A 16,098-nucleotide genomic window follows, 5' to 3' on the forward strand; every position below is an offset into this window, starting at 1 on the left:
AGGAATCATACTGCGGATGACTTTCCCGAAAACTCAACACTTACCCACCAGCGATGATTCACGCATTCCAAAAGAATATGATCCTCACCGGAGAGGAAAGGGCGTTCCAGTAAATAGCAGATGAAATAAAAAAGCATTAATAGATAAACAAAAACGCCAAAGAAAGATTAGATAAGTTAAAATATATAAAAGAAACATTAATTAATTAAACGTCATCTTCAACGCTATTTTCCTTCTAATCCTCTATCGACCCTATGAATACTACCACACTAAGCTTGTTGTTCGATAATACAGATGAATATTGTTTTCTTCGTTGTTATCTAAATTTTGATTACTATTAGTTATTTGTTCTCATGAGTCCTATATTTTGGACCGCATTAAATCAATAAATTATTTAATTAAAGGAAGTTATTCTCAGCAAAATAAAAACATTTGACAAGAACTGGATTCTAAGCCGGATCTCAACAATGGGTGACGGGTTAACTGGTAGAACTTTTCACGGGTGATTGGGTGACAGGGTTAGAAATCCCGATCTAATTATTTTTTTCTCCGGCGAATTACATCCTCATGTTCTTTTATCTTAGCATCACTGCGTGTAACTGTGCATAAAATCACTGCTTTATATAGTGACTTGAAATTACAGTATTATACCCATGGGTATGAAGAAGTTTCGGTAAGACTATTTTCTTCAATGAATACATGTGAGATTAATTACTCCACTGTCACGGCACGTGATTCCCCATTAATATTCGTCAAGTGCAGGGATTTCTATGTTTATAGTCGATAAGTCTAAAATACGCTTATGTTTTCAATGAAGCTGAAGATGATAAATGACGATGCGTTGAATATTAGAAAGTCAAAATACAAGAATACATACAGAAAAATACAAGGAGAGGCTCAATAGATATGACACGCCTCATCACTTATCGCATTGGCTGCCATGTGATGCCTTTTTTATTCGGTAGTCACTACGTCAAAAAAAAAAAACACATAATCACTGAAGGAACTAGTGAATTATTGTTCTTATGATGTAACAAAATATTCCGGAAACTTCGTACTGCTAGGATTTTAACTCATGACAGGGAATCGCGTGGCACCATTTATTTGAAATAGTAAAACATACCACACCCATTAGCAACCACATCCTCTGGAAGGCATCTCCCATAATGTGTACCAATTAGTTTTTCATGACGACGTAATTACAAACCAATTTCGAAATTAAGCTACATGCTATAATTTACAATTAAGTATACATGTTTTAATTTATGTAAGGAACCGTATCTTAAACCTATCTTTCCGCCTTGATAATTGATATAAATCACATATGTTTATCTTCAAAATTTCGAAATATACCCTTCTATTTTCACTAAGTGTAAAAAAATTTTGATTTTATTTTTTAGGGTGTTGCATTTTAAAATCTAAATTTATTCAGAGGCTCTTTCGGTGGTATGCTGCAAACTAAGACATTAGTATTCAGGGAAAGAGAAAAGTCAGGATAGCATTTAAATAGGGAAAATAAAAACTGGAAGAGGTGAATGCACTCCGTTAATTGGGAAGCAAAAATAAGTAAAGATGGAAGAAGCAAGAAATAAACTATCAATACAATTACCAAGGCAAAGAGAACATTCCACCTAAAGATAGACCTACTTATAGCGGGAAAATTTATTACGGAAGTAAGGAAACACAATGTTAGAACGTGCATTTGTAGTATACTTCTCTACGGAAGTGAGGCATGGACAATGACACCAGCGAAGTAATCGAGGGTGGAGGCTTCCGAAATGTGGCACTACAGAAGAAAGATGTGCATCAAATGGTTCGACCGAATAAAGAATGAGAAATCCTAAGAAGAGTAGGAGAGAAGACTCGTGAAAACCTTATGAGAAGAAGAAACAACCTAATCTTGATAGCCTGATGAAGGCAATCGTTGAGGGACATGTAGATGGTCAGTACGATAAAGAAAGACCTCGAATAAAGTATATAGAACAGGAAAAGAAGGATACGAAAGAAAAGAAATAAGTAGGTATGAAAAGATTACCTGATAAGAGACTTGAGTACATAGCTCCGTCAAATCAAGCCGTGCTTAGGATTGTTGACCAATGTTGTCTAATCAACCATAATAAAAATATTGAATACAACTAGACTCTAGTGGCTGAGCTTAAAGACACCGATTGCATTTATCGTGTTGCGGATAGATGAATTATTGCGTGTACTAAAAGACTGAGTGACTGATAGTGTTATTGAGTGGAGAGCTCTTCCAAACAAATCTTCTGATGGCTGACTGTTGATGATAATGATGATGGCAACTAGAATATTTATGTTAATTTGGCCAAAAATAAATTGATAAAATATTCATAATTCAACACGTATCATGACAAAAAGAAAATATGACGATCCCCCAACCCAACCTCATGTAGTTTGAGGGACCGGAAAATTCAAATTGAAAACGAAAATTTCGCAAACGATGGCGGCAGGGTAGAGTCCTCGCATGCCAAACAGAAGGTCGCGGGTTCGTGTCCCTCCTGGGTAAATTTCCCCTATCCAGTACTTGGTTGTTTGTCTACACTTAAATTGTTAACGTGTTGATAACCCCGAAATAAAAGGCCGAATAGAGCTGTTTTCGGTGGTATGGACAATAAAAATGTTAGATTCAAACCTAATATTTACACCGGTAAGATACCACAAAAAATATCAAATATTCAGACTTCACTTGGTGGATCCACATACCTATAGTGCGAAATAACTCACTTTTTAATGTTCCACAAAACTTAATTATTCCGACTAATGTACTAGATACTAGATAGATACTACTAGATAGTCATTATCAAGGTATTACGTAGTAGTTGATACACAGGGTCGGAATAATTAGGTTTTTTGGAACACATAAAAAAGAGTTATTTCGCACTATAGCACAAATAAGGTAAGGCGAGCAAGAGGATAAAAACCCTACCTTTGGTCCTCCAGCGCGTAGCAGGTAGCGATGAGTAGGGCACGCATGGCTACAAAAATAGCTAATCCACGGGCACTTTAGGCGGAGAACCGGGGGAAATGAAGCGAGTATATCCCCGGCGATCGACGAGGGGACTCGGGGGCGAATGCTCGAGACGCGACCGCACTCGCGGAATACATAGCACGCACAAAACGCGGCTCAGCTAGGCGAGCGGTCGTAGCCACGGACTCCCTCCTCCACCGACGAGCGCACGTCACTCTGGCGGAGGGTGTGGGGTTGCCATGGAAGAGGGGTGCTGTTTGGGGGTGGGGGTTGCTCCGAGTGACGTGAATGAGGGGAGAGGAAGTAAAGCAAACAAGCGAGCAATGAGATTGGATGGAGAATTGGTTGCAGAGGCAAGAAAGCGTGGCGCCCATCCAAACTCGTTCAACGGGGAACTGAGACGAAAAATCATTGACTTTTCTCGTGTTAGTAAGTGCTGAAGTTTGGAAGAAAGCGCGATGGGGCGACTGCTTACCTATCCTGGTACCTTGGCTCGGGATAAGGTTACCGAAAGGAGAGCGATACAAATACTCGTAATAGGGTGGTTTCCTATTATTTTTTATTGCCTAAATCGAAAGATTATTACCCCTGGAGTAAATGTCGGGGCAAAATCCGATACACCCTTATATCACTCTTTTGTAAGGGGAAAATGTACATAGATGAGGCCCAAGGCATCCCACAGAGCCTTGATTTATGAATGCTGCTACTTTCGTCGCTTGGTCGCGTATAAAAACTGTTTTCAAAAACGTCCACAGCGGGGCGATGAATTCACAGCGATCCATTTATTCTCAATATTTGCATTGAGACTATTAGCTCTTGCGTAGTACCATTCAAATGATATGAATTCGATATATTTTACCACCCCGCTTTAGAAAACAGTTTAAAATTCGCCAAAAGTGGCAACATTATTCCATTCCGTGTTTAACCCTCACCCCCGCCCTTTCAACCAGTCCTTTTCCTTTCCGATATATGTCCTCACTGTCACTTGTGTACTTAGTGTATAAATGTATGATGCATGCACGATCAGTCACCTGACGATGTAACCAAGTTACGAAACCCGGGTCGTGCCCATAATTAAATACCAGTGAACCTTACAAAGTTTTATTTCCTTACTGCCAACATAAGTAAAGCTTAAAAAGCACGGACTGGGGCATCCTCAGGTATGAATTTTAGTAAAACTTGTTAATAAAGGACATTTCTTTGGAAAATATTCACCGAACCGTTTAAGCATTAAGATCCACAAAAATGTTCGTCTCATATGGTAACTTTGAGGAACGAAGTAACAAAGGAATTGTGATATCCGTGAGGTTTTCAAAATTTCCCATTGACATCGACTAACGTAAAAAATGGACCTTACAAATTATATTATTAGTGTATTCTACCGATTAAGGTCGGCTTGCATGGAGTACTAAGAAACCGTTGCCGCAGCCTCCCCTTCCTTCACTTGCTTCTCTCTTTAATTCACAGTAAGGTTTACTCTCTTTCAATCTATCTAAAATCCTATTCTCTTCCTTCCTCTCCCTCGTTTGTCTCCGACTAGTACTACTCTCCGACACTGTTTCCCACATCCCCTCCCCAGTAAGTACTCTCTCCATCCGTACCTTCTGTCTCATCCGCATTTCATCTGAAAGCTGCCTGCCTCTCTTCACCCACCATATCCAGCACTTCGTCGTTTCTCATCCTCTCCGTCCACTTCACCTTCTCCATTCTTCGCCACACCCACATTTCGAACGCCTCCAGTCTTTTCTCGTTCTCCTTCTTCATAAGATATTCCACATAACATCTGAATACTTTTAATGGCTCTATTAGGTGGAATTAGCCTTTTTTGAAAAATATAAAGATGTGTGTGACTTGGCCTCAAGGGCGTAACCATGGAATCTAGCTTGAGGGTTGGGGGGACTCTTCACTATATACGGATTAAAGGATTTTTGGATCTTACCGTCCACGGGTATTTGTTAACGTCACTCAATGATGTGCAGTGAAAGCAAATGCTTTAATAAAACGTATTCTCACAGAGGACAGGATATCTCCCGCCCGGTTCATCATGCATTCCACGGACGTCTGCAGGAGTTCCAATCGCTTCCCGTTCCTCTACCTTCTTACATAACATTCCTCACCTCACATCAGTATTCAACATCCGGCGGAGTCTCAATATTGGATTTATACTCCATTATATCTCCCGGCCATTTCGCTTTCGACTTTTTCATGTCTTCCTATACCTCAACATATTTTCTCATCGCGTAGGATAATACATTTTACACCATTGTGTTCACATTAATGCAATGTTAGGTAATGAATGCTCTGCTCTAAAAAGATGTAAAAAAATACGAACAACATATCAGAGTAGGCATTATCTATAAAATTATTTTTCAAGCTTAACTGATATTATTTAATTGTTGGCAATTGTTATCATCTCCGTGCAACTCGCATCAGCGACCCGCATTAACAATAGCCTGGACCCATGGACAACAGTCGAGTTTTTCAATGGTGCTGGACAACCCAACACTTTAATTTCAATGAGGGAAAGGTTTAACAGAATAAAGCAATAAGTTACTGGTGACAGTTAAATTAATTTATTATTTCCCTCCTATATTATTACGGGTAGCCAATGAAACGGGAGAGTAGTAAACATCTCATATCGAAGTCGGGATCCACATCCACGCACTCGGTTTGAGCAGCACCACTTCATGTTAACCCTTCCAGTTAGCCTCAGGCATATATATAAACTTACTTCATCCGGTAACGAAATCCTTAAGATTTTTGATACACATTTTAGGAAACACGCCAGGGTAGACACGAGGAGTAAAGGTGTATTTTCGAAAAGAGAGGATTGTCATCACCTAAGCACGAATTTTGGACCCATTTCTGAAAAACTATGGTAAATTAACTGAAATGGAGTTTCTAAATAACGCATGCTTCTCAAATCGGTGCTAATTGACACTGCCGAACATTGAGCATCTCTAGCGTCGCACGGTATGCTGAATTAAAAAAAGAGCTGGCCAAACCTTCTATAGTTATATATATTGTCAAATTATTGCAAAATTAAGACCGTAGGTGTATCTTAAACATACAAGAATACTAATTCGCATAAAATGAATAAGGTAAAAATGAAAGACAATGAGGCCTGAAAATCGTATACGTTTGTGATCGATAGAAATTATCGAGCAGGAAATATTGTGTTACGATACGATATTTTACGATACTTTAAAAAGGTAAACCTACTCGTAAATAATAAAAAGTAACTTAATTTCAAAATTGGTATTCATTTACGCCGATCTGAAGAATGAATTGCAACTCAATGTGAAATATAAATCGATTCGGCACATATTGTGAACGAAAATAGAAAAATTATTTCGTCCCCAATTTAGACATGTCGCCCGCTCTCCTATTTGATGAGGAGAAGTGATTGGTAGCCTATGACACAGGATAGAAACGGCTGTCGCCTATCGAACTCGGGTGACCACGCCATCGATGCGTGATCGGAGGCGTGACTCTATGTTTATGATTCCTCGCTGGCAACTTCGTGTCGTCAAACAGAAGCTGCTGGACGCGCTCCTGACCGAACTGCTAAACGGTGTGCTCACGACGATTTATAAGCACATTCTCAGACACCGGGATGAACGACATACGAGCTGGTTGTCCATGGCGATGGACCCAAGACACTGTTTACCCAGAAGTCGCGTGTTCTACTACAACAGTATAGCACCTATACGAATAAATTCCATCGTCAAAGGTGATGATTGATCATATTAATTCATGTCTGAATATTCACGATGATTTCAAGTCATACATTGTACCAGTCTAAAAAAAGCAATCATTGTGTAATGAAATAAACATTATTACCCAGAACACAAAAGTAAAATTTTGGCCGCGAAAACTTGCAGAATATATATAAAAGTTTACTTCATGGCATGTATAATTAAAAAGTTTGCGATTTAAGAGAACGAGATACAAATGTGTGCCGTGGAATTCTCAAGGATTCCGATCCATTTTAAATTTAAGAGAGACAGCTCGATCTTCAGAAAGTACCACTGAAAATGTCGTAGGAAAATGGAGACTTCAGCGTGGTATCTACTGATTTTTGAGTCATTCCTTACGAAGGAGCTGACAAATTCATCAGGAATCCTTTTGGGTGGACACCTTAGAGGATTTTTGACAGAGATGCGAAAGCGACAGTTATCAAAACAAGTTAATTTGGAACTTGAACAGGTAACAGGTGCAGTTGTAGTTTTAAAAGCAGGGGTGCCACATGATAATCTCAGACATGGAGGGTTAAGTGGAGGTTACTAACATAGAGTTATCTGAAATACTCGCATGGGAAATAGCTTCTCACTACGAATGAGCATCCCGATGGCAACATAAAAACCTCAATTTCCAATAGCCTGCTTCGATTTCACTAGGTTTTTCCATAAATCACTCCCAAGGAAATACCACTTTGATCAATAAGTTAAATCAAGCATACGACTTACTTGCAAAAGAAAGTTTTTGGCCTGAATGACTATATAGCTGAGATTTTGTAAGTCTGCCAACGGTTTCACTTGTATCGCAGGAAATAAAAACGTACCATTTCTCTTGGAGAAAAAATTGAGAACCTATCTAAAAACGAAAAAGTAAAATTATAATAAGTTGTTGTGACAATACTAGCCTAATACATTTGCAGCTTCATATTTTCAAAATTTGACTGGAACTGAGATTAGAAAAAGATTCAGCACACAGGGAAGTTCTCTTAGGAACCCTTAAGCCATTCATTACTCGAGGCAGCTACAATGAAGCCATGGAAATGAACAGTTCCGGTTGAAGTTAGGAGTAACTCGCGCGCCTTCCGCGATCACTCATTTAACTTACAAATAATGCCCGTCTAAAGCAAAATTTTTTACGTCAGCCGAATAGGGTAGTTTCCTTCATCAAAGAAAACGAAAGGCATTTTGCGATTCGTTGACCACCATTAGTGTAACCATAATATACAAATTATTTGGTTTTAGAAATACCGGTTTAGACGAATGGCAATGGTCAATTTTATCCTCATTTGAAAAAGGCCAGATTGGCGCTCATGCAATGTCACTCCACGTGACGTCACAAGGACAAAGTTTCTATACGAGTAGATAGGAGTTTTACATCTTCTGAGAATACCAATGCATTCATGAGGCACAGAGCTCAGGGAAACATGTCTTAGTAATCACCTATCAAAACTGGATAAGGTCGGAAAGTTTTCCTCGTTTGATAAGGTATTAATAATCCTTATTTAAGCCTAGCGCTACCTGCTAGCATCCTGCGTCGTATCAGCGCTCAAAGCCTCGCCCCAAGCTCACCTCACTTGCGGCAGCGGGAACCAGAACGACGTCACACGGGGTTTTCCCAGCATTCATGCTTAGCCGTCGCGTTTTCGCGCGCTTGAAAATTTTCACATTTCATTTAATTGTGCAAAATAGATATCGTAATAAAAAATCTAAAAGCGTGAAATACGTACTCCAGGAGTAATAATCTTTCGATTTCGGCAATAAAAAAATAATAGGAAACCACCCTATTGGAGCCCAAAATCGGAATTCAGAATAGCCCGATCGTCAAATGAAGCATGCGTTTTAATTAATTGACTTCAAAATTGGTTATTTCCCGTGGGGGTATAGTAATATCATCCCTTATCTAGGAATGTATCACTGTCAGTGAGATATCCACGTGGATGAAGATAACCCAATTCAGTGTTTACGGAAGACGAGAGAGTATACATCTTAATATCAGTTGCGACGCTAGTGGTGATAAAACAAAGTGTAAAGTTCTCGGAAAGAATAAAATGAGCTAAGTGCTCTTCCCCCTAGACTACCATGCTCATTACTCGCTACCATCTTCAAGATAATTCATCAATTATTTCGAATATATGCTTTAAATATTAGCATATTGATAGGTATACTTTTTAAAATTTAAAATGATAATCTTCCTCCACAGTAACCCGATATTTCCACCGTTAACATTATTTATAATTTATATTTACCTATATATACACTGAAAAAAGTTCGTGTTCAGAAATGTAAGGGAGCTATTTTTTAATGAATGAGTTATAGTCGATTCCAGTTTATTTCCAGATAGCAAAAAAATATATTCTCGTACTCCATAAAAAAGCTTGGAAATAAGTTTCTTTTTGCATGAAAGTATTACAAGATATATCACTGACAGTCGAAGTATGTTCTTGCGCCTTTTTGCAGCCACAGAAAAAAATCCATTCATCTTTTCTTCAGAAGAGTAGTTAATATTTTTTTGCAACTTTTTCAGAAAAGGATAAACAAGAATTGTTGGCCGAAACTTCACGTCTTAAATTCGTTCGAAGTTTTCACTGCAGGAAACTCTTTCATCCTGTGCTGCTAACACGAGCATTCTGAGTCAAGGCGGAGACTGGAGATTGGGAGGGAGGAGGAGGAGTGCCGGCGGAAGGCTGCGTTCATTTGTTTTGCCGCTACACCTATCGTCGCGTGCCTGCGCTCAAAGGAACTTCCGGTTCGAAGGTTTTGGATCCAAAAGAATATGCGTACGATTCAACGGATGCAGTACGACTCCCAAGCAGAACTTTTCATGGAAGCGTTGCCAAGAAACGCAAGAATAGGGTAGTTTCCTTTATCAAAGAAAACGAAAGGCATTGACTGCGATTCGTTACCCACCATTAGTGTAACCATAATATACAAAATATTTGGTTTTAGTAATCCCAGTTTAGACGAATGGCTATGGTCAACTTTAACCTCATTTGAAAAAGGCCAGATTGGCGCCCATGCGATGCCAATCCACGGGACGTCACAGGGACCAATTTTCTTTACGAGCAGATAGGAGTTTTACATCGTCTGAGATTACGAATGCATGCATTAGGCACAGAGCTTGGGTTAGGCTTGTTATTTAATGATTGAGAGTCAAAAGTATTTACCAACGCCTCTTTCCAGCCACGAAAAAATTCCATTTGTTTTCTTCACTGGAGTAGTTCGCATTTTTTTTGCAGCGTTTTCAGAAAAGAATGTTAAAGAATAGTTGGCCGAAACTTCAAGCCTTAAGTCAGTTCGAAGTTTTCTTTGCTAGTCGTCTTCAAAATCTTATTTTAGAAGCCTCAAATTTTCTCCATAATACCGTATTTCTCGTTCATGTCTCGCTGCCGGAGATGTGGATACATCACATAAAGTCCTTTGTCAACCCCTTCCACTTATATTTATTTTCTAAATATCATCCCTCCTCCATTTAGTTTTTTCTGTGGTTCTTTTTAAATGGAATGTTTGGTAATGAAATGATATTTTGTGGTTTGTAATCAACGTAGAATAGCGAAGTAAAAAGTGATTATTATTACATATTACTCACGAAAGAACCCTCTTCCCGTAAGAACATATAGCTATTGCTACTCGTATAAAATCATTTTAATACTTCCAATGCATCATATTTCATGAAATATTAGTTCCTTGTGTACATTATGGATGTTTTAACATTGCTAAGTTTTCAAAACCTTTGTATTGTTCCCCTAAAATTATGATAATCTGAAAAGGAGATACATTCGTCATTGCGCGATTTGGCATCGGAAGTTCATTTCAGAAGCTAGACTTGTTATTTCAGATCAACTTAAGGCTGGAAGGCGATACTTGGTGGAACTTGGTGACAGGAAACATAATGAAGATACACTTTTGTATGTTCCACAGGAGTTTTAATTACCGGCACGGGTTTCGACGGTACACTATGATAATGGCCTTGATAATGACATAGTGTACTGTCGAAACCTGGGTCGGTAATTAAAACTCCTGTGGAACATACAAAAGTGTATCTTCGTTATGTTTCATGTTATTTCATCGCAAGGGCTTAAACAAACAAACGGTATGGGAACAGGAATATAAAAAATAATGACCTTCGGAACTTGTGAGATTGGTGCTGGGAGGATTCCGACAGAGAAGCATGGTTACGTGTCACCCGGTCAAAGGAAAGTTCTACAGTCCCTAGGAAGAAGATCACTGTTATCGCTGTCCACTGCGGAAATATTTACTAGCACGCGGGCCACTGGACGCGGGATCTTTTGACCCAAAGACACTAGTCATTCTAGCCATCACCGTCGGAATTATTTTCAGAAAGTTTTTGTCCAGAATTACCCACATGAGCTTCCAGTAAAAAACTTCTTCCGGCATTCGAAAATTTTCAAATTGTTAAGCTGCCTCGTAAACTGATTTAGGGCAAATAAAATTAAAATAATCAGCATTGTGGCGCTTCACAAATCTATGAATTATAGTGCATCGACGAATTTAGGAGTGGGGCATAGGGGCACGTGTCCCCGGCCCCCCAGACGCGTAAAAAAATTAGTATAATGTTTGAATACGGTTATCATTACCTTCGTTTTGTTTTGTGTAATATCTCCATCAATTAAATTAAATTAATTAAATACTGAAATAAGAGGAATATTCCGTACAGTTATTGTTGCATCTTTTATTAATCTCAAGTATGAAAAGATCCTTTGTCCATGAGACCCTTGTGCCCCCCCCCCTGAAAAATCCTGGACCCGCCCGTGAATCAGTGAGGCTTCTAAGCACTATCAAATTAGAAGATCGGTCACTTTAACACTAGAAGGACCAGAGCCGTCATTTGGACGGGTAACCTCTACTTCCTTATTCATATTGCGTCGATTTTTTCTATTGTGTGATTTTTTAAATATTTACTTTCACTTTATTTCTATTTGACTTCTATTCATTTTTATGGTACCACAGTACGCAATCAGATAAAATATATATTTTTTCACATAGAAATGGAGTTATACCGCCTATCTTAAAAGACCAACAAGCGTCAAAATGATGGGTCTCTATTTTATTTGTAACGGTAACGCGTGCTTTATTCAGGAAATCACTGCACTATATTACTTTTGGCTATTTTTTGTGTTAAAGTTAGCACAATCGTGCATTTAACATTCCCTATAATATTTTGAATGGAAATAAGAAGTGTAACTGCCATATATAGTAAGTGTGTACGTCAGGGCAGGGGAAGAAGCATGAGCAACTTGACCGCTGTTCATTTAAAATTTTTATAGTAAAATTACCTTACCCATCAAAATTAAGGATTAATGGTTCTTCTAGGTAGCTATACAACTCTGGCCCGTCCATTGTTAAAAATGCATACATATACAGCTCATTTGAAGACAGATCTGGAAAATATGCCATTTCATACCGTAAAATTAAATGGCCGACACAGGGACGGTCTGACCAGGTCGGTTGGTCGGCAATCGCCGAGGGCCCCGAGATTAGAACCCCCCCACAACACTCGCGTCTATCGTGAAGCATATAAGAAAGGCGTAATAATAAATACTCATTACTTGAAAAAAAACTTTTTACAATTAGAAAATTCTGCGTTGTCATTAGTTGCTTTGTTTACGACATACTCAGCGTCAAAATGATTATGTAAAAATAAGTAAAATAAAAGTGTTAGAAGATAAAAGAGAACCTGATGATTTTTTGAAACGCTTATATGAAAAGGCTATTTTAGAGTTTTTTTATAGGTTACAATGCAGTTTCAAGGAAATGAATCACGAAATAGCTACAAGAACCATAAAAAATATTACATTTTAAATGCTGTGAAATTATCAATTTTTATAGTAATTTTCCGACGAAATTAACATTTTTAATTAACTTTTATCTAGTTTTTAAGAGTAAGAATAGCGTAAAAATCAATTCCCTAATATTTTCCGGGGGAGTACCCTATATTCCTCCCCCAGTAAGGAGGGTTCCATCGAATGAGGCTGGGAGCCACTGGAGATTCGGAGGCTGCGCGCTAAGCTACATTGCTTGAACAATTGAGAATGGATATCTTTAAGAGCGACACGGAGAACATAATATTAGAGCCACACTATATTTCCAGGTCCAATGGAAGCGATAAATTAAGAGACACATTTTGCCGAACGGATAGATATGGGAATTCGTTTTTCCCACGAACCATAAAGGACTTAAATAAACGCTAGTCCCAACTTCGTTAGAGCACTCCATTTTTATGTGTAAACGGCTGGTGTCCTAACACCCCCTGCCACACACCTTTAAGGCGGCTTGCGGAGTATAATGTAGATGTAGATGAGTTCCAGCCGATGGCCCCCAATGACCCCAGACCGCCCCTGGGCCGACATGATACTGCCATGGTTATTGTGAATCTAAATAACGGTCCACACGGGATGCTGCAGGTTCGGATTCCCGCCTTTTGCATAAGAAACGGAAGGTCACCCGCTCGAAGTGCCACCACTCGGAGAAGACGCGAACCGCAGTCTTGTGCATGGCACATAACGGTGGCGCCAGGGGTCAGGGGCGATGCTCGCCCTCACCCCTCCCTCCAACCCGATAAACGGAGGAGGGGGGGAAGGCAAAGAGATAAGGGAAGGGGAAGGTGGCCACGTGGACCCGTTGCCGTGGCAACGAGAGTCTGCTCCGAATGCAGTGCAGTAGATGAAATGACATGCCACGACATTTTCCTGCACGTGCTAAGCCATTATTATCCGAGGATTCGTAAATTAATCAACTCACACATCTATCCAGCTAAAGAAGAATGTTTCGGGCATTATAAACCCATCAAATGCAGGGATCGTGCGAATAATGAGAACGTCTTAAGTAGAGTACGAAAGAAAAGAAGTAATTTCAAAACCTTGAGAAGATGAGGGGACAACTTAATAGCCACACCATGAGAGACGGCTATCCAATCTATATTTCCAAATTACGAATTCACGAATGAACAATTTTAAACGAAATCCAAAGCCTATTTGATCGGTAAAATATATCTCTTATTTTATCGTTTCTGATGGACCTAGGAACATAATAAGATTGTAAGATGATATACTCCGACACCCTTTGAAAGATGTTTGTTCTTAATTGCTAAAGCAATCATAAGTCTATCACGTAATCTCCGAGTCTCTAGCGGCTCCCAGCCTAATTACTGCAAACAATTCTTGGAAGAAAAGACGCGCTCGAGTAGGATGCATGGAGCAGGCGATGAAAGATGTAAACCAAAAAAATTATGTAGGTGGTAAGAGATTAGACTAACCATGTATGGTTCAGAAGCTTGGACCATCGAAAAAAGTGATCAGAAAATATAATCCGAAGATTCAAACGCAATGGAGTTTAATTTCTCCGTATTGAAATACATAATAACAATTTTCCACTATTATAAAATTTAGAATAAAATTTCACGTCTTCAGTACGTTCGAAGTTTTCTTTGCAGGATGTCTTCAATATCTTATTTTGGAAACTTCGAATTTTTTTCATTAAGAAAATAATAGATGCCTTCGATACCTGATGCATGGTTCCCAATCAAACTAAAATATAAAATTCACGGTTTTTCCAGGTTTTCACGGTCTAGATATCGTAAAATTCACGGTTTTTAGATAAACCATTTTAGGTAGAAATATTGATCGCGTAACGATCATCGGCCACAGGTTGACTAAAAACTTAACAAACGCGAAAGACACCAAGAATGCAAACGCAACAATGAAAGTGCTATCTCTCCTGACATCTCACATATCTGAAAAATCTTCTCGGGATACCGCGCGGGTAAGATTATGTAAGAGCGCCGACGTTTCAGGTACCGACTCGCTACCCATTCTCACGGCTACTGACAGAAAATTCGAAGTGACCGTTGAAGCCCAGCATTAGGAGGGGCCGGATTGGTCGAGATCCGATTGTTGTCGCGGAAGACCGTGGACCAGCGTAGACTTAGCTCTGGAAAGCATAACTCTTTTAAGGGTTCTATTCCAAGAGCTGCTGATCGAAAATCCGGTGTCTCTCTTTACATTCTTATTTTCAAGTCTTATTTCAATCGCCTCTTTGGTTAAACGATCCCAGAAATGATCTGATCGCCATAAAACTCTGGTGTCATCCCACCGTATTTTATGGTCCTCATCCAAGCTATGCTCAACTATGGCTGATTTTTCCGGTTGACCAAGTCGGAAATGTCTTTGATGTTCTTTGAGACGAGTGGATATTGTTCGCCCAGCCTCACCCACGTAGACATTACCACACTCACAGGGAATTTTATAAACTCCAGGAGTCATAAGGCCAATTGGATCTTTTACACAGACGAGGCGATCTCTTCAACTCGTCATAGGTCGATGGATGGTTTCGATATTATACCTCCTCAAAGCCCTAGAAATTTTGCCCGATATGGTGGAAATATAGGGTAAAAAGGCCCTGGCTGTCGGTTTAGGTTGGTCTTCCTTCATAACCGAGCCCTTTGCAGTTACGGAGGATTTCCTGAAGGCCAAAGAGATCTGCCTCTCTCCGTACCCATTCTGGCGGAAGGTATTCTTAAGATAGTCCAATTGCGAAGGAAAACCCGAAACGTCGGCGCTCTTACATAATCTTACCCGCGCGGTATCCCGAGAAGATTTTTCAAATATTGTTCGCCGGGAAAGTGTTAAATCATATATCTCACATATCGTTTGCAATATTCAGCTCCCGCTTGAAGTTATGAGCGGTAAAATGGAGGGACCAGGGTGCCAGGGAAGTTAAGAAGTGTCCGAATTTTCGCCAGGGTTAAAGAACACTTTGGTTACCAGTCTTCCGGCATTGGTACAGGCTTTAAGGTCAATGTGTCTTCACGGCACACGGACCAATAATTGCACTTAGAATATACGTGTGCAGATGAATGCGTGGGCAGTGTCTACGCATGACTGACCTTGAAACATGATCGAAATATCAATTTTTCTTTTGCTCTTTCAATCGTAGTTCTAAAATCAAGTTTGAGAAATTTTTTAAGGTTAAATGACGAAATTCACGGCTTATTCACGGTTTTAAGGTTTTCACGTTAAGTGGGAACCATGTGATGCTAGAGATAATGTGGATGAATAGGGTAAGAAATGAGGAGTTATACAGGAGAACAGAAGAAAAAATTATACTACGTATCACTATTAAGCTAAAGAAAAACATGACGGATTTCCCACGTAACGAGACAGCAGTTAGCCCAGCAGCGCGGTAAACATAACAGCAGGAAAAACTGATGGATAATTCCCCCGAGGAAGACCACGGGTCATGTACCTACGACAGATCAAGACACGATAGATACGGGGAAGGATAGCCTCAGGGAGTTAAAATACCTATCTTGGGGTAGGGAGGGCTGCAGTATACCAATATTAGGATTGCGAT

General features: G+C 39.5%; 1 protein-coding gene across 9 annotated transcripts in view; it reads right to left on the reverse strand.

Moving 5' to 3' along the window:
• LOC124167167 (GRAM domain-containing protein 2B-like) overlaps nt 1-16,098 on the reverse strand; it is a 648,383-nt gene that overhangs the window by 166,141 nt on the left and 466,144 nt on the right. Inside the window, exon 1 of one of the 9 annotated variants that reach the window (XM_046544983.1) lies at nt 2,948-3,193. The exons of the other annotated variants lie outside the window; for them this stretch is intronic. Within the exon in view, the coding sequence (XP_046400939.1) occupies nt 2,948-2,994 (47 nt within the window). The 5' untranslated portion in view covers nt 2,995-3,193. Of the gene's footprint in view, nt 1-2,947; nt 3,194-16,098 lie in introns of those variants that run through there. 9 annotated transcript variants of the gene reach the window in all.

The sequence above is a fragment of the Ischnura elegans genome, chromosome 10 (genome assembly GCF_921293095.1).
Source record: "Ischnura elegans chromosome 10, ioIscEleg1.1, whole genome shotgun sequence".
Classification (NCBI taxonomy): Eukaryota; Metazoa; Arthropoda; class Insecta; order Odonata; family Coenagrionidae; genus Ischnura; species Ischnura elegans.